Source organism: Cololabis saira, chromosome 8, assembly GCF_033807715.1.
Source record: "Cololabis saira isolate AMF1-May2022 chromosome 8, fColSai1.1, whole genome shotgun sequence".
Taxonomy (NCBI): Eukaryota; Metazoa; Chordata; class Actinopteri; order Beloniformes; family Belonidae; genus Cololabis; species Cololabis saira.
In genome coordinates, this window is record NC_084594.1 from 34,227,784 (window position 1) to 34,248,021 (window position 20,238).

The 20,238-nt window shown below is 41.0% G+C and overlaps 1 protein-coding gene across 8 annotated transcripts in view; it reads right to left on the reverse strand.

Moving 5' to 3' along the window:
• magi1b (membrane associated guanylate kinase, WW and PDZ domain containing 1b) overlaps positions 1-20,238 on the reverse strand; it is a 175,687-nt gene that overhangs the window by 79,653 nt on the left and 75,796 nt on the right. For 7 of the 8 annotated variants that reach the window (XM_061727859.1, XM_061727861.1, XM_061727858.1 and 4 more), the window contains exon 2: positions 18,644-18,760. The exons of the other annotated variant lie outside the window; for it this stretch is intronic. In XM_061727859.1, the coding sequence (XP_061583843.1) occupies positions 18,644-18,760 (117 nt within the window). The remainder of the gene's footprint in view (positions 1-18,643; positions 18,761-20,238) is intronic. 8 annotated transcript variants of the gene reach the window in all.

Consider the following 20,238-nt stretch of genomic DNA (forward strand, 5'->3'; position numbering starts at 1 on the left):
TCACACGCACAAAATATTTCTACAAGTACAAAGTTTATTTACAGATACAAAATACTTATGGCATTAATTTGAGCCCATAGATCTTTGCCAAAGAGCTAGATGTTCTTGCACCGCTTCTGTGTTGGCATTCAGGTCATTTAGTGTTAGACGGGAATTATTTGAACTGCATCACACACACAAACACACACACTTTTCATTGTTCTTGTTCACTATTATCCTTGTTTGTTTTTTTTTAGTTCATCTTTCTTCACATCTATAGTTCTCGCAAGTTTCTCTTTTAATTTTCACGCCTCTATTCATCTACTTTTCTTACAAAGAATAAGAGTTAATATGCAAGACTCCACCATCCAGTCTTTGGTCTGATATTGTGTTTCCTCAGTATGTTTCGGCTGTGCCAACTGGCTACGTATGCAAGACTGTGATCCACAGTAAATACAAAAATATACAAATAGCTCAATAAGCAAATTAATATGACAATAAATATATAAAAAAAGACCCATTTGGCCACATGGTGGTGGCATGTAATTAAGGGTCAAACTTGTAAGACAGCGCCCCATGCACCAAAGTTTGGCAGACAGAACCGGCTCAAAACTCTCTGTAAAACCATCTCTGGCACAAATCAAGCTTCCCATATCATATCAAAACAAAGCTTTTCAGTCAGCAAAGTGGCACTTATCAGTGAACATGATTAGCAGAACAAAGCGGCTACCATAGATGGCAAACCTTCCACATGAGAGGAGCTTTACTGAAACTATCTTAAGCCCGATAGTCATACAATTCAGTAGATATATGTACATAACCACATTTCTGTCTCCAATTATTCACTGAAGACAGACTGATATATCTACTACAAATTTTCTGACTTTTATTCGTGTTTGTGAGGTTTGGATATATGCTCATAGTGTTGAATTTGGCTGCTTAAGCACTTACCACTCGCATATATATTTTACATTAGTATTGTCACACCCTGCCTCCGCAAGAATATTAATTTCTGACTACGTTTAACATTGTATTTACATCTCTGTATCTCATCTACTAGATTTACAGGATGCACAGATCATATTTCACAAGATGGAACAAACAAACAAAAAACTGTGAAAAAGAAAAAAGCACTTCCTGTTAGACAGCCACATTGCTTACTCAATGGACAGAATTGTTTTTTTCCTCCCACCCTTTCAAGTCAGCAGTTCATGTGTGATAGAGTTAAATAATTATTTATTTACTCATTTATTTACTTTTAGCAACAATGTGCATTTGTGATGTCTGCTTTAGGTAGTTTGGTTTATTTAAAGGAAAGTTGGTTTTGTTTGTCAAGTTAATGTTATCTGAATTTTGTCTGTGACCACAGCAGACACACCTGAACGTCTCACACTGCTCATTTTCCCGTTTTAATGCCTGATTTAATACACTTAATTGATTTAAGCATGCATATTGGCTGCATGGCCAATAATTAGAGATGTACCAAGTGCAATTTTATTTGCCAATTCCAATTTACAATTTTCTATCAATTTAGCTGATAATGATTTTGGGCCTATTTTTTCTTTCTAACATCTTTAACTGCATTAACTTAAATCAGCAATAATAGAAGACAGACACTGCAGGCTGTTCTCCAATAACTTTATCTTTAGCACTTTAGTGCACATGAGGCGAGTTGTAATGTGTTGTGCCCAAGAAAAATTTACTTTTCCTTCCGAACCCCCGTGCATTCACGCTCATACTCCAAATTCAATCATGCTTAAAGGAGCATGAGGCTCCTTTTAAGAAATGAGACTCTCTAGCGCCACCCTTCGCCACAACGGCCCTCGGGGGTACTGCAGCCAACAGTGAAGCCGGCACGGGAGAACGGGGAGAACGCGCATGCAGCATCATGTGACGTCACATCCGCAGGACAGCACCGGAAATTCGGGACCGAATTGCAGCACATTTTGCAGCACACAGCCTGTTCAAGGCAACGGAGAGATACACTAGAGGGCTCATTCTTTTGGGTTTGGAACGCTTCATCTGACATTATTAATAGAAAACTTAAAACGTATACGGATTTTTTTCATAAATCCTGCCTCAATCCTGCCTTAAGCTCCTTTAAGAAAAACTACCACTTGTTCGGACGTCATTGCACCGTTACATGATACACCAAGAACTACTTTGTGGCTTATTCCGAGTTGTACTGGTCCGATACAGCTTTGACTTTGTTTTATCCTGCCAAGTTGTTGAATGACTGTCTTGAGGGACTGATGCACACATAGCATACATGCCATCATCCGTTACATGTGCCACCACACCACGCCCAAGTACGCCTCTTCCAAATTTGCTAGAATCGGCTGTTCTTCAACATGGAATGAGTCGAACAAAGCAAACTTTACTAGTGATTGTGGACCCATGCTAGGTGGCAGTCTGTTGCACCAATCTTTGGTTTGCGTCACAGCATTGAGCAAGTTCAGCAGGGCGACACTGTTTTAAATGTTACTTTAAGTTTGCCGTCATAAATATTTGGTTGTTGTCCCTCCTCAAGCTATTTTGCCAGTACAAATGACTTTCTTCACTTCTCTTGCTCCCAGCGAGAAACCCTTCACAACATGTTTCCCATGAGGAACTCAAAATACATATTAATTTGTGCATTACTTGATTGTACTTGGAGGCTTCTGTAATTCTGAATACAGATTACTGATAATTGCTGATCAGTTATATAAAGCTTTAAAGCCAGGCCACTATATTCTTTGTCCCAGTCAAAACATGAACTCTTACCCAAACATGATTTCCAAAACAGTTTGGTCAGTGGTTTGGGAATGATTTGCCAGAGATGGAATATCAGGCCTTTAACCACAAGTATTAAGGAGAAAACAAACATGATGGAGCAAATAGGGTAGCTGCGTTCACTTCCTTATAATTCCAAATCTCCTTCCTTATGTACAACTGCATGACGCAATTCCAGTCGGTTCTCACCCAGGCCTACAGGCCAATCTTAAACTGTACACACTTTGGGAGTGTGGAATAAAACAACTTAATAACTAAAAGAAAACAAGAAAAAAAGTAAGGGTACATAACCTTTTTTTGTCTTGCCTGTATTAAGTTAAAAAGAAACCATCATGTGAATTGAATCAGGCAGATTTGAGATTAAATTAGTTATTCAAAGGCAAAACTTTAACAGTGACCTGAATAATTTCCGTTCAGTTCAAACAATGGTGGATCTTGACAGAAATCTCAGGTGATGCTACTGTTGGTGGATTTGTTTTTTGTTGAATGCATACATATTTATCCATCTTCCCTGTCTTAACAATGCCCAAACTGCCCAGAAGGCAGATGGCTGCCCTTCCTGAGTCCAGTTCTGCCTGAAGTTTATTCTTGTTAAAGAGGAGTTTAACCTTTCCAGTCGCCTGGTGTTTACATTGAAGAAAAGTTTTGATGTAACCTGTTGGTTTCATTAGTGACACAGTTACTATTATTGTTGCTTTATGTTTACTGGCTTTATATTAATCAGACCAATTTGGGACCAGTTGGAGTTCCTTGAAATGACATTTGTCATGGACCACCTTGAGCTTTGATTATGGCTCACATTCATTGTGGCATTGTTCCAATAAGCTTCTGCAATGTCACAACATTCATTTCCATCCAGAGTTAGATTTATTTTTCAAAATGATCTTACACTGATGATAGGAGCGGTGGACTTTTGGAATATGCCTATCTCATCAGGTAAAAAAAAATCAATTGATGAAATAACCTGTGAACTATCTACTAGGAAGAAATGTGGTCAGAAAAAAAATCTTGAATGATGGCGGTCAGAGATTATGTAAGCGTTTGGCAAAATCAAATCATAAAAAGTACAAACCACACAGCTATGTCTACTAGTGAAAGTAAGAGCATTTCCGCATGCATAATGAGGAGGAAACGCAAGCGATTGGGACTAAACATCTGTGCAGCCTTAAGAAAACCACCTATCAGTACGGCTAATTGAAAAAAAAAAAAAAAGGCTTCATTCAGATTGGTATCTTGAGGATTGGAAGATGGTCATGTGACCTAATGAGTCCAGAATTACCCTGTTCCAGAGGAAGAAAAGAGGTGGATGAAGTGATGCACCTATCAGGGCCTGTGGGGCAGTGCTATGATCTGTGGTTGCTGCAGTTGGTCATGGTTTAGCAATGAGGTCAGCTGACTACTGGAACATACTAAATGATTCCCTGCCATTAATAATCACTGGACAGTTCTTAAGCCAATTTCATAGTTTTATCAATCTCCTCAGATGTTTTCTTTGCTTGATGCATGCAAATAATTTGACCTTTCTTACGAAGATTAACATCTTTTCCACAACCATTTTTCCATCTGACATGGTTGTTTAAGAAACACGATGCTACTCAGCTGAAAAATAATACATGGCGTAACGATCCAATGTGAGGGTCTTACCTGTTTGTCTCATTAACATTTTTAATATATATATATATATATATATATATATAATATATAAGGGGTGTAGCGGGGGCAGTAGTGGGCTGTCGGTACAGTACAGATGTGTACCGATCCAAATACAATGTTTAACAGTAGCTATAAACAGGCTTGTTTTGCACGCAGAGCACACTTCAAATCCAAGTTCCCACAAGGACATCTTAAGTGGCAGGAACTGGAAGTTTGTAGTCGGCGCCGGACTCCCACGTGAGTGCTTTTTTTCCGCTAGCAGCCGTCATGGCTGATGTAAACAAAAGGTCAGAGCTTGAAGACCGTCCCTTATCTTTAAGGGCTTCTGTTTGGGAACACTTCAGTTTCCCGGTGAAAAGCAACAACAGACAAAACCATGGGCATGTTTCTGGCAACAAGTCAAACCTCATAGTGCATTTGAAACGGCACCACGTAAATGTGAATATCGCTGCTGCAATGAAAGAAACCAGCACCACTGCTACCTTTGGCATTTAAACAGGGTTTTGCCAGTAATTCAGATCGGTTAAATCTACTTTTTTTTTTTTTTTTTTTAAATGTTACATTTGAAAATGTTTAAACCCTTGTTTGCAAAAGTTGAAAATTTAACGAATAGCAATTTTTATATTGTGTTTTTTTTCCTCTTACTGTACCGAAAATGAACCGAATGGTGATTCTCGTGTACCGTTACACCAGTAATATAATACAATATATGTGTGTCTGTGTGTGTGTGTGTGTGCGCGTGTGTATGTTTATGTGCACACACACACACACATAAAAAAAAATTGTTTGATGTTTCAATTAAGTCTCGGGGGCCGCAACCGTTTCACTGCCAATTGTTCTTCATTATGCCGCCTGGAATTCAAGTTACTGTTAACGGTATCCATATTGACTCTGAAAGTGACATCGGCGCGACTGCTCTACTGGTCCACTGTCAGACATGACATAAGGCGTGTTTCCACTAGCGGGAGTTACGGGTAGATTTTTCAGGGCCGGGGCGGGTGTGATTGTTTCTATTACCAGGATGGCCCTGTCATGTGGCCTTCAGGAACCTTTACGGGGCCAAAAACAGCCCTGTACTAAGAAAGGGATGTTTTTCAGTCTAGAGGGAACTGTGAGTTGTCTCTGCTGATTCGGTACTCTAAAAGCAGGAAATTACGTTCAGCCTTCTCACGTGAACTTAAATCATCTGACCACAAATCATTTAAGCATTTTGACTAGAGACATTTTGCTACGAGTACATTTGATGCAGTTAGAGAGCACATGAAAAAAAAACAATGGATGGACCGACAAGTCGGTTCAGATCTTGCTGTTATATTACCCCAATATAGAGGTCCGGCGGGGGGTTTCTTTTAATCTCAATTACTATGACCGCGGCGTGTGTTTACATGTGTCTTCTTTTCATTCATCTGCTGGCCGTTTACGAACTGCAAAAAATGCGGATTACCGCCACTTCGTGGTCAGCGGCACTATTTTTTCAGTCAAAGGTTCTTGTGTGGCGCTACAGTGTAGCGTAAACACGCCGGCTGAAGGGGCCGAGGATACAGTCGGCCCTGTAGAGGTTCCTGTCCGGCAGATTTACCCTGAACCCATGCTAGTGGAAACTCGCCTATAACCCTGCGTTCACACTGAAAGCGTCAAAAATCTCTGGACGCCAGCATCTCGCTGTTTGGTGCGTTCACACTGAAAGCAGCATGTACTGTCGACGCCTGCAGTGGGCGGGGCTAAAGCTGCGCTGCAGAACTGGAGGGAATGGTGGGAACAGCCTACTCATATAGCGTACACATCTTCAGTTTCCTATTTCGCCAAAAATCACACTTTGGGACACCTTTATATTTTAGCGTTATTTCCGCGTAGATAAGAGTGAGTTTGATGCTCCTTAACAAGTTTGATCAACCATCGGCGAGCCCTTGCTCCCGGTGAAGGCTGATTTATGGTTCTGCGTTACACCAACGCAGAGCCTACGGCGTAGGGTACGCGGCGACGCACACCGTACGGTTCGCGTCGCCGCGTACCCTACGCAGTCGATTTAACGTGGAACCATAATTCAGAAGCTGCAGTCTGTCTGCGCTGATCATTGACACCGGGTCGAAGCGGATTTGGTCATGATGTTTAAACTGTGTTTTGTGATTAATAAGCACGGTTTTTAATTATTTTGCGTTGGCACAATGTAGCAAATAAAATCGTTGGGACCATCCAGCCCCTCACCCATCAGATACGTGTTTCACGTGAGCAGTTCAGGTAAAAACAGCAGTCAAATCAGCAAAAAAGTCAGTTTGCTGGATGAAATATATTAATTCCTGATAAAATAAGTTTGTTAGTGACAGCTCTGCTCCTGTACGCATGTGAATGAGTGTACGTTTGTGTGTACATGAAAGTACAATCTGCATTGAGGCTTCTCGCTTCGGGAATCCCGCTCTGTGATTGGACGCTGCCTGGGCGTCGCTGCTGCTCATTTGCATAAAGTTCAGATTTTTCAACTTCAAATTGACGCGCTGCTCCCGCCGCTTCTCGACGCGCGTTTTCATAGACAATGCATGGCAGCCGGCTGCCTATGACGCCTGTGACGCTTTCAGTGTGAACGCAGGGTAAGCACGTGTCTGCGAGTCCTCCAAAAACACAGAGAAGTACCTCAGACATGCAATTGTGAACCTGACTGAAATCATTCCAGAGAGGGCGGGGCCATTGGTGGCATGACTTCATACTGATTGGACAATAGCGCAATGCTGGCTCAAACGGTCAAGTCAGCCATGATGACCGTAACAGAGTTCAAATGAATGCTTCTTCTAGTAGGTGTGCGTTGCCTGATCGCACCTCTAAACAAACCGCTTCAGAGTTCAAATACAAGATATACTATATTTTGGATGATATTGTTGCAGCAATGTGCACAAATCCTCTTTCATAAAAGTAATCACGGCTTAACCTTTTCAGGTGTAAAATGAGAGATGAGCTGTCTCCAACTGCCCACATGTTATTAATTAAATTGCTACGTTCACAGGAACACCTGCAGAGCTGAAGTAAGTGGAAACTTAAAGAATAGTGCATGTAGCTGGTGGTTTCATCACCGAGAACCAAAAATCAGGCTAAAATTTAAGATGCATCTCTAGTCCTGAAGCTGTTACAGAAACAATATTTCAACGAACATCCACACCAAACATTCTCTCGTTTCAAGCTGGCCAACTGGTCCACAATTTTCAGCAAGATACCGAAGCATGTCCTTGTGGATAATTCTCAAGACACACAAAGCTGCAAGTGTGTACACAAACACATGGGGAAGGGTAGCAGAGCATCTCGTTCCAAAACCAAAACAGATCCATCCACCATGTTGGGCAAAGTCTGTTTGCCAGGCCATTTTTGGTGAGAGACATGCACACATACACACACGTAAAAAAAAAAAAAATGCAGGAGGGGTGACAGGCTGACTGGGGTTTGTCAGCTCGGCAGGGGGATGGAGCCATCTGTCCAAGTAAAGGGTTAATCCAACCAAAAGTGCCGACCACAGATTCCAGCATTTTTCTAGTGCTCAAATTTCTGGCTACATTCTAGCTTCTTTTTTTCCCACTCCCTTTTTTTGCTTTTGAGAAGAAGAAGAGGGGTTAGAATCCTTCATCCACAAGCGAGTTTGAATTAAGTGCTACAGGGACCAGTCATAGCTATAGCTTTAAACTGATTGGTGCAAACACCTTTCATTTGAGACGGACTGTTTAGTATCAGAGGCGGAGATTGTTTTCACTGCTCTGGCTGGCTGAAAGAGTCCCGCAAAGGAGACACAACACACACACACACACGCACACACACATACACAGAGAAAACACACAGACAGCCTGCATCACAATGAGATCAAATGAGGCCTTTCTTCGGACCTGCGACGTGCTCCCATTTTCTCCCTATATAGGCAATTCCTGCAGAGATGTGGTGCAGACGGATGTTCTGAGGAGCAGGGTAATGGAAGAGGGATTAGGATAAAGAAAAGAAAAAAAATCCTGAAGGGCCAAGAGTGCAGTGTGAAGCTAAATCAGCCAGAAACCTGCCTGAAAATGCTACTCCCCCCCCCCTTCTCGCATACACTCACAGCAGGCCTTTGTCTTTTTATTCCACCCAGAAAAAGAGCACCATGGGCTAACTGCTACCTACAGCTATAAAGCGAGGGAAAGAAAAGCTTTAAAATGATCCATTTAGTGGAGTGGGCAGGGAGGGGGGATGGAAGGATGGAGACTGAGGAAAGGGGGTGGGGAGGTGGGGGGTTATTCACATATGAGATAAAACTGAAAAAAGGGGGGTAAAGACACGAAATGAAAAAAGAAAAAGAAAGAAGGGAATAAAGGGAAGGGAAAAGGCTAACAGTAGCGTTCTATAACCTTAGAAAAGACAAGACAGATGGGCAGCAGTTTGCTGCTGGAGGTAATGGCTTCCAATATGATCATACATGTCAACATACCAGACATCCTCAAAAACAGCCATCACCAAACCCGAGTGCTTTCCCCAGGAACATGCTGAGTGTGCGTTCACAGATGGAAAGTCAAAGGCATCAAACCGGGTCACTGACAGACATGCATTCACAGTTGAAGCTGAGACAGACTGACACAGACACGCACAGCTTTGGTTTGACCACAACACATCAGCCTCCATTACTGCCAGCGATGTGCCTTCGCCTCTCTCGCTCCGCTCCTGATGCCTTCCGCCTGATGCACAGCCATCCTCCCTGCCTGCCTCCCCATCTCCCTCCATCCTAAGCCCCCTAAACGTTCAATCACAGCAACACTCAGCATCCCCTCTGCAAATCAAAGGCAAAACAAAATACCTCAAATCGGAGAGAGCTTGTGAGGAGTGTTTGCTCTTTTTCCCTTCAGCCTGGAGACCACCACATCCACCGAGGGAGGATACAATCCAATCAGGTTCAGATGAGAGGAAGGAGGGAGAAAAAAAAGCATGCAGATTCCCAGATCCTTGTCTTTTCCACCTCCTGTGTATCCGTGCTGTGTCCAGCTTTGGTCTGATGATGCTAAGCTAAGCAGGGCTAAGCTAAGCAGCATCTACACATTGCACTCCGTCTCATACCCACACAAACCAATGCTAAGCTTCTGTCTCTCTCTCAGTGACTGAGCCCCGCTGTTTCCCGTCTCGCAGGCACCCACATTCACCCGCCCACCTCCCCCTAACACTCTCCTACTCCCCCCCCTTTGCTTGTTCACCCCTATTCTCTTCTCTTCTTACAGATCTCACAAGATCCAACCAGCAACTCTGTTTCCTTACTATCTCCTTATTCCCCAAACACTGGTGCTTTTGCACTCACAGTCTCGTACACATGTTTCGGATGCTGAACTTGTCCAAACAAGTCACTGTAGACAGACGTGTGACAAGGACAGGAGCAAGGGAGGAAACTGGACTGCAACAATGAAGCTTTGGAAAAAGAGTTGGGACAAGGGCTGGACTAAAGTGAGGCAAAGAGCTGCATAAATGTACATGCCAAACACAATAAAATGAGCCCAAAAGACAAGTACATTCCCAATATTACCGATGTTTACAAGTGATACAACTCCAGCAGAGGCATATAAAAGGGTTATTGGCACACACCCACCAGATGTTAGATTATTTTCACTACTAGCACATGCGACCCAGATGAAATATGGAAAACCAGAAAGATGAGGCTATGTTTAGGGCTCGTTTGTTCTGCTAAGAGAGAAGATCTAGTAAAAATATAGACTGAAATGTTGTGTGGCATGCTTGGTGAGCAAAACACGCACAACAAGAAGTCACAAAAAATAAAAACTAACCGAAGACAATGGTGAGAAAAAAAGTTATATTCTCATACAGCTCTAGCTGGTCAAATTTTTTATACATTCATTTCTTTTAACCACAGTTTAAAAGTGGCTTAACTCCCTAAACATCCTCCAAATATGTATATACAGCATGGTAAGTGATACACTTATTGGCCACTTGTGATTGCGGGATGAGTTTTCCCGACCAGCTTTTTACAGTTACAGCAGGAAGCAGTTTAACACAAGTCTGATGTTGCATCTTGGGAAACGGCAACAGTTACTGTCTTACTGGGTAGAACAGTTATTTTAATGGAAGCTGGCAATGACCATGCTTGAAACTTATCAGATTCTTCCGTCTGATCAGTTAATTAGCCAAATAAACCTTTTAACAGGAAACAAAGAAGCCCTGGAAATGAAATAATGTACTTATCAAAGTAGCATAAAAGCATCAGTTGCACGCATGGTTGTATGAAAAAGGTGACCAAGACTCTCAGAGCAAAGCTTGAAATGGCAATTAAACCTACTGATTCATATAAATTATCATCAATGAACATGTTTTACTGTGTTTTGTCAAATATTCACTGAAGGACGGCGATGCATCGCATGTAAGATGTCACCAAGTGGACAGGCTGGAGGAGCTGGTGGCAGAGCCACAAACAACTCACTTCAGCTGTTCAAACAAAGGTACCTTCACTTTGAAATGTCATGTTTGGATTCTTTGTGCTTTCTGTTACCATGCAAGGTTACACATTTAAAGTTTTGTGGTTCATCTTAGAAAACACAAGTTAAAACATACTGTACTGGCATGCTAAATTTAAATATCCTTGTCCTGTACAGTGATGACTCCTGCTCCTTTGCTTAAATCACAGAAACTAGTCGACCGACTGGATAATATTACTTGAGAGGTCGTGTTGGGGCTACACATGAAAACAGTGAAATGGGACGGATAAAAAGGTAAAGCCAAATAGTGGAGGGTTAATGTCTTTTTAAAATTTTTTATCATTTACTATTACCAATGAGTGTACAGGACTGTCTCAGAAAATTTGAATATTGTGATGAAGTTCTTTATTTTCTGTAATGCAATTAAAAAAACAAAAATGTCATACATTCTGGATTCATTACAAATCGATGATCAGCAATATTAAAATAATAAAAGGCTTGCAATATTTCAGTTGATTTGTAATGAATCCAGAATGTATGAAATTTTTGTTTTTGTAATTGCATTACAGAAAAATCACAATATTCTAATTTTCTGAGACAGTCCTGTGTATACATAAAATATAAAGAAAAAAAACAAACATAGTAAAGGCTGCTAAAGTCTAGTATAGTCTAGTTTAGACCAACCATGGCATAGTTTTTGTGTAGGTAAAATTAGAGCGTTGCTCTTGTCTCTTTCACTAATGTCGTGTTTTCTTGCCAAGTGTTACTCTCACCACAGTTCTTGCCAGTCAGGTTTCAGACACGGCAAGGGTTGGAAAAAAATATCTTTCAGCAAGCGTGCAAATGATCTCATCTCAAACTTCTTACATGACAGTGCGCTTTTAACTCTACCAGCATCAACTCAGTGCCTACTCTCGTCTTTCTACCTCCCTAAAATCTGTCTGATGTGCCTGCAGCATATTAGGAACCTGTATTTCAAGTGTTAGTTGAAAGACAGTTTCAATTTCAAATAAAATGCATCTCTGTTTCAACCGACAACCAACAAGACAAACAACTGCGTAATCTGGGTAACACACACACACACACACACACATGTATTTTTTTCTACCTCCTATCGCAGCAGAATGATGCAATAACAACAAGGACTTTTAATTCCAGTATTTGTAAAATACCACCAATAATCATAACCTAGTGTACTAGCAAGGTGCAAACATCACACCCGTCCTGGATCCAAGACACAGATGAGGCTCCTAACTGATGAAGAAACTCTTGCAACGCAGGAAAATGCATGTTTTCTCTGCTCAAACAGCTCCAGAGATGGAGAAAGGATGCTCACTTGTCAACAGCCAATGCTGTTACTCACATACGTTTAAAATGTATGTATTCACAATCATCTCATCTGGCTTAGATAAGATCAGTATAGAGTATTTTTTTCTTCAATGTATGAAACAATCTGTTGCCATCCTCCTATCCTGACTCATTTTGAGCCAAATAAATGATAGTTTTGCACTAATAAACATTAAAATAAACAAGCATTATAAAAAGCACAAATGGTTGTTGCTGTGTGTGTCTCCAGTTTTAATACAGAAGACCAAATACTTTATTGCCAATTTGAGGATACCGTCCATTCAATTCAATTGTATTTATATAGCTTCTATTACAACACAAGTTGTCTCTAGGCGCTTTTCAGACACCCAGAACATGTTTTCATGCCAATTTTAGGCTCCTCTGGCATTATGGCTTCATGAGTAGCTCAAAGAAACAGCAGTATTTCCAAGAGTGCTTACTGTTTCTTTAATTTAGAAGTGCAAACATGGAAATAGTAAGAGTAACATTGCTGAGGAAAAACAGGAGCAGAGATAATGGACAACGCGGCTGTACAGAGACTGACCTGAAGGTGGTGATTAACAAAAGTCAATTATTCCCGAGTCAGGATAGCATCTTTCCATAAAATATCAGGGCATCAGATCAGCTGTTTGGTTTAGGGCGAACCAAACCAAACAGGGTAAGACAAACTGAGCTGTAAGGTGCAGCAAACCAACTCAAAACAGGTATAACAAGAAGGGTCTGTTTTTTACACGTCAACATGCACCTTCGAAGCCTTGACAATAACAACATCTCTTATGCAGAGAAAGACAAAGACCAGAAAGAGAATATGACTGAAATACAGTATCTCCTCTCCTGAATCAGCCAAAATAGTCTGGTTCACCTCAAAATCTTATTTTTGTCTTCCTTTATCTAATAAGTTAGCAGATGTAGCAGTTTAAGCGTGGCACAGGCTGTCTGGTCGTGAGGGCATTATTTTATTCAGGTGTCACAATGGGATTGTTTTGCTTTTTTGCCTTTAGGTGCAATCAATAACCTTAATGAGCTAGAACTACAATGGCAGCTTTTGTTTACACTAGAAAGATAGAAGTGTGTTCATTTTAGACAATGTGGTAAAGTATGAAATGACAATAATTCATACAAGTATGTATTTTTAAAATTAGCTTGACTGGCTAGCTGGATTCAGCATCTTTTTAGTGCAAGTTTCCCCCCCCCCCTTTTTGCATCTTTTCGTCTCCTCTCTCACCCTTTCCCCTCTCTGCCCATCCCCCTTCTTGCCCCCCCATATAAACTCCACCCCACCCCCATCACGATTCCTGTGGCTTCAGCCCCCGCCTCCCTCCGAACCGTCCTCTTAGCCTATATACAGGTTGTCCAATCGTCTGTGCTGCTAGCCCCGCAATTTATACACACTCACTCACACACACACACACACGTGTGAACACAGGCAACTGTTCATTTAAGACATGATCACCAAACTGTCTGTATACAATACTGCTACTTGCCTGGATGCAGGAACGGCCAGAGCCGCCTTTTCAAGGCTGGCAGACCCTGAACGATGAGCTATGAAACACAGGTAGAAACCCAACACAGTAATCCTTCCCAGTCCTCCTTGGCACTGCTATGATCGCTGATAACTGGCAGGAAAATAAGAGCAAAACAAAGACTGCTACTGAGAGAGAGAGAGAGAGAGAGAGAGAGAGAGAGAGAGAGAGAGAGAGAGAGAGAGAGAGAGAGAGAGAGAGAGAGAGAGAGAGAGAAAGAAAGAGCAGCAGCAGAGGGAGTGTGTGTGTGTGTGAGTGTGTGAGACAGCGGTGTCATGAGTCGGGGGGGTCAGCAGAGAGAGCTGGATGGAGGGAGAATGGGAGAATGGGAATGCTGAATGTGCGGATGGGGTGACCACAAGGGAAGCAGGAAAATGCCTCAACAGATGGGGGAGGTTAGCAGCATTGTGTTTCAAATTCAATTAGGGTTTGGGAGCAGCTGACTTTTTAGACATATGAGTGGAGAAAAACTACCACAAATTTACATCCAGCGGTCGAAAACTCAGGCACCGTAAGGGCGGACAGTTTTAGTGCCGCTTGGCTCAGCCACCGACTGAATTACTGATGGAGTTTTTGTGTTTTTGACTTTCATTGACTTTTCTTAAAAAACTAAAGAGTCAGTTTTGCTGTGGCTAAACAGAGGGAGACCATAGTTAAAGCTGGTCAATTTTAGATAATCTCTTTTCTTAAGCCTTTTTAAAAGACCCACACTGACTTCTATTACTCTGGCATTAACTGAACTGAACTGTGTCAATAATTTTAACAACTCCCATTCAACAATATATTGTTAATTACAGGGCAGATTTGTTGACTTGTTGGCTTTACAAAACCACTGCCCAGTTGACATGTGGCCATGCATTACTTGATTTACTAGCCACTCTCATGCAAAAGGTGATTATAACATATGTGGAGTGGCTCTCCGTCACTTTGAAGGACACATCTGATTCTAATTTATCAAACAATAATGGACCCAGTGTCTGAGAAACTGAATTACTCGACTAATGTTTATGCATCACATAACTAAAAACCACAAAACAATCCTATACACATCCGATCAGATCATGAAGATTTGCCTTAACATTTGTATGATTTTTCAAAACCAACCAATAACATCCCAACATACCGGTACTATAACATGACTGACCATCCACCTTCTCTCTGAACCTGGAAGAGGATTGAGCAGTATGTCTTCCAACAAGGTTGAGCTGGCCCACGGCGGGACCCTTAAACAATCAACCTCCAAAAACGAACGCAGTCTTTTGTCAACCGAGGGATAGCAGCCATTTGAATCGGCTTTGGCATCAAGGGCAAAATATCCTGATTCTTTCTTGGAAAATTGAATAAAAGATGGCACTCAAATTATTTCTGTCCAAGGTAGATGTACTTGCTGTTCTGCCGACAGGCTACGGTAAAAGTTAAATTGACTCTTCTAGACAACACATTTCCGTTGATTAGTTTCCGGCACTCTGAATATTTCATTTTGGCTGCTCTGATTGGTCACAGCGCGAACCAATTGCACCCAAAGGCAGTTTGATAAGCAACGGCTGGTGCCACCCGTTGCATCGGGAGGATTTGTCTTTCATTTTCAGATCCTTCGTCCTTCTAGATGTGGGTCTGATGTATCAGGCAAAGTATAAGGGGCATCATAAATAATAGGTCAACTGTGTAGTAATTGTACCTTGTGCACCTTCTCTTAATACCTGTGTGTGCCTAATTTAGCATTTCTACTCAACACAGCACGGTTTTGGTGAATTAATCGTAAAACGTAGACTAAAACTGATGAGGTAATGAGGGTGGGGGCTACATTAAGACTGACAAATGTACTTCCATTGGATGGTGGCTTATAGGTCAGATCTATCCTTTTCTTTGTAACTTCTTTGACTTTCTTTTAAGACACCTGTAACGTGCACAAAGTGGCACATGATTTCTGTACACATTTGCATACTGTATGCTTTTTCAGATAACCTCACTTAAAGAAGAAAAAGGCTGTGACAAAGAATTTGCAAATTTTGCTGAGAGTGCATGACAACCAAACTTTACAACCCTATAAAACAAGTGGCCCAGAAAACAGTCATGCTTTGTTTACTTCAAACACCAGCATTTTCTTTTTTTTACTGGTGTCCCTGAGAGACCACTCAGTAATTAAAATGGGCATTACTGCCAGACCCCCACCCACTATTGGCGTCTAGCTGACATATGGCAGCGGACGTAATACAGATGAAGTCCCTTAAAAAGGCCAGCAGTACAAAGAGAGTAATTTATATCAGATGGTCAAGAAAAACCCAACTGGACAACCAATAGATGAGAATGCTGAATGGTTTGGTTTATAGCAATTCCCCAAAAAAGAGAGAGGGGGGGGGGTTGTACAAATGGAGAGGAAAAACACAAAACACTTTTAAACAAGTTTGTACAATGTTTTTTGTAGGCCTGTAACAGATCATAGATGACCGTGATCTACCTCACATGAGCCCTGGACTGGTTTTTTTCGATGGTGAGCTGTAGCAGTGAACATACAGAAAAAAGCCTCTTCCATCCTTTATGGTTACCAGTGTAGAACACTGTCTTCTCTGTTAATGACAGCCTGTATTAAGCCAACGCATTTTTACATTTCAGGGGAGTGCACATCACTGCAGCACACATATGTTGTCCACAGAATCATAGATGACCATATATGTGATTTATACTTTGATGCCGGAGACAGAACCATCATCGTGAGTCAGAATCCCACTGTGCCACTGATGGGACAAAAGCCTTATTATAAAAATAGCAATAATATAACACCATAACACCACCCAATATCATATCATATTCTAATATATTAATCAAATATAGCTATCTTAATTTTAATCTAAAAGGGATCTAAGTGTTACAAAGTGGACCCAATGATGAGCCAAGCAGGTATCATGGGTTCTTTTCTTCTTTTTTTTAGTAATCTATTGCCATTTTCTTGAATGAATGTTAGTTTTAAGAGAAAAATATGTTTAAGCAGGTATCATCTTAAATCAAGCAGGAGCCCTTTGTAATTATAAAATGTAACTGTGCTATTAAAGAATTATTCAAACATTTGACATGTTGAATGTTGTTCTTTTCTTCAAATGTTTTATTTTTTACAATTGAAAAAAGCTAAATAATTTGACCTCCCATTTTCATTTCTAAGCTTCAGTAATCGAAAAAAAAAAAATCTGATCTGTGGCTCAAAAACTGTGATCTGGTAAATGTTACAGCCTTAGCTGTTTTTGCATCAAACATGTTTCTTATGGAAAGTATGTGATGTCTCAAGTATAATTGTGGGATAAGTTAAATATTGTGAAGCCACTGTACCATAAGCTGCACATTTCCCCAGAATGAGTAGAAAGCAGTAAAAACAACCAGACACTGCACACTGGTGTTTCATTTCTTTCTCTCGGGTTCCTCTCACGTTACCTCTTCATATTTATACGCAGGGCATGCTGCGACCGGAGCCAGAGCAGAATTTCAACTGGAGTACCATCAGGATGATAAATGGGGTGTTTATTGGTCCACGTAGTAGATTTTACTGTTGCATGTACTGCAAATCCCTGACGTGCCAAAACCTGGCACCATTGTTCATCAGTCTGTCTGTCTGTCCGTCTATACGTTATCTATCCCGCCAGAGAGGGAGTTGGACAGTTTTTTAATGGTGTTTTTGTACAATGGTCCGAGAGCAACATTGCCACATTCTCAGTACCAACGCTGTCTTGAAGTGTTGTATTTTTGCATTTAATAACAGCGAAGACTAAAATTTTAAATAACCACTTCAGCCTTTGAGTAGCTGCCGCAAAAGAAATATGCAGCATCAGGAAACAAATATCTCCTTAAATTGTTGCAATATCAACAAAAAAAAAGAAAGTACACACACACACACACACAAAAAGAAAACCACTGTTCCTGGATAAGTTATTCTAGTCTATACACAGGGGAGTAACAAGACTTCCCTCTAGCAGGTCAACAAAATAAACATGACCAAAGCAACCACTGGTGTAATATGGGTGGAGGGTAGGGCTGTACGATTAATCGATTTTAAATCTAAATCGGATTTATTAATCAAGACGATGTTAAAAAAAGGAAACCTCTCACACAATTTAGCACAATTTAAGCACAAGGCAATGTGATGTCATAGTTTTTTGTTTCTTCTATAACTCTTTTTATAGAGAGAATGGCGTGAAGGACCCACAGATTGATCGTGCCATCGGGATTTGTAAGAAGGTCGTCAGTTCTTTTTCATATAGCTGGAAAAGAAAAAGAGAGCTGACTGCATTACAGACAGAGCTCGTCTAGTCATCTTTGTAGAGATTGTAAATGTTGTCACTTTACTAAACTCGAGGAGGATTTACAGTATCTTTCAATTGCACTTCATTCCCAATAGGGAAATTTGTTTGCTATTTTTCTTTAAAAATAAAGATAAAATATTTGAAACAATTTATTCCATTGTCTTTTGTAGTTTTACCGAAAAAAATCGAAATCGAAAATCGTGTTTTCAGAGAAAAATAAAAAAAAATGACCTTAAATCAACTCACTGCTTATCAGTTTGGAGGGTGGCTATAAAAGTACACTTTGGAAGAGAAGAAGGGTATGAATTAATCAGACTGGCTACCCGGATGGCAAATATTGGTCTACAGACGAGCGCAGACATGTTCAGATTAGACTGACACAAGTCTTGATTAGATACACTGTCAAGTGTCTCTGTGAGGTAACCACATCCAACCCTTACTTGGATCTAAAGCTAATGATCATGTGGAGCTGAGACAACGAGTAACACCAACCAAAAGCTTTGGCTTTGATGAGGAGGCATGCTAAATTAATGATGCTCTTTAGAGCTACGGCAGTGTGTCACAGTGATTTATATCAACAGACTTTTAAAGGAATGGCTGATAAACTGCAGGACTCAGAGAGCATGTCAATGGAATGAAGAGGTGAAGATGGTAACCGACTCACAAGGCACTGCATGACGGTAAAGGTTGTCGCGGATGGTCTGCTGCAGTTCGTGATCGGGTGATGACTTCTGGAAGCGCAGGCTCAAATAGTACTTCAGGTCCTTATTTAGCTTGCTTCCTGTCATCACAACACAAAAAAAGAGTTAAGTTCATTAAACGTAAAAAACAAAGCAATTGAGAAGCATCATTTGAGTCAAAATGAGTTCAACCTGAGTTATATGGAGCCAAATCAAGGCCAAAAGTTTTGCTAATTTGAAAATAAAATTTGAACCTGAAAATTCTTTTTTACAGTTTAAATTTTCTTTTTTTCAGTATCAGATCTTTTTTTCAGTTTCAAATCTTTTTTTCAGTTTCACGTCTTTTTTTTTCAGTTTCACGTCTTTTTTTTCAAGTTTCAAATTTTTTTTTCAGGTTCAGACTTTTGGCCCCGATGTGGCGTGGGGGGCGTGGCATCAACTGAGAGGGGCGTGGCATCTTGAGTGACAGCATAACAGAGAAGGCGGGGGACGTTCCTCAGTCATGTTGCCTTCAGGAAACGTAGGTTGCAGAAGTTATCAGTAGAAGTTTGATTCAACAATACACCATATTCACGTGATTGGCAGTGGAAAAAACTGATATTAGTGACCTATTTCTGTTTAAAAAGCTGTTTTAGACCGTACTTGGCACCAAGCGCAGTATAAAAGCAATAAACTATGCCAGACTGTACAGTTCAACAGCCACACTTTAAAGTTTGACATTTCCCACTTCCACATACTACCAAGTACGATCTAAAACAGCTTTTTAAACAGAAATGTGTCACTAGTATCCGTTTTTTCCACTGCCAATCACGTGAATATAGTGTATATACAGTGTTGATTCATACTTCTACTATAACTTCTGCAACCTACGTTTCCTGAAGGCAACATGACTGAGGAACGTCCCCCGCCTTCTCTGTTCTGCTGTCACTCATGATGCCACGCCCCTCTCAGTTGATACCACGCCCCCCACGCCACATCGGGGCCAAAAGTCTGAACCTGAAAAAAAAATTTGACACTTGAAAAAAAAGACGTGAAACTGAAAAAAAAAGATTTGAAACTGAAAAAAAGATTTGAAACTGAAATAAAAAGATTTGAGCGCATGTTCATCCTGTGATACCAGTAAAAACGGGATGGCGAGTTCATGGCTGTGAAGTGAACGCCGTCACCGTCCCTCAAGCCACGTCCTCCACCAACCGGGTCTAACCTCCGCTAAGACTGCTGGCACTACGACCAGCACCGCGGAGCAGCCCTCCCACAGCTACGCCATCTGGACCTCAGACATGCATTAGGCTACTGAAGGGTGGCGCGGCAGGAGAGTGTCCGTGTGTGTGTGACTCTCAATGTTTGTCTGTGTGCAGCTATTACCATGAGTGTCCACATTGCTGGCAGTGCTAAGCAGGTGCAAACACGCCACAAGCAGCGGGACCACATAACAGACAAAAGGAGCGCTGGCGAGGAAAACGACAAATCAAATTATTGACCAAATAATTAACACTAATTTAATCTTAAATCCCCAAAATTGGGTTTCCTGAAATGAAATAAAGAAAGGTATCACACATTTAGTGAAGTATACTAATCA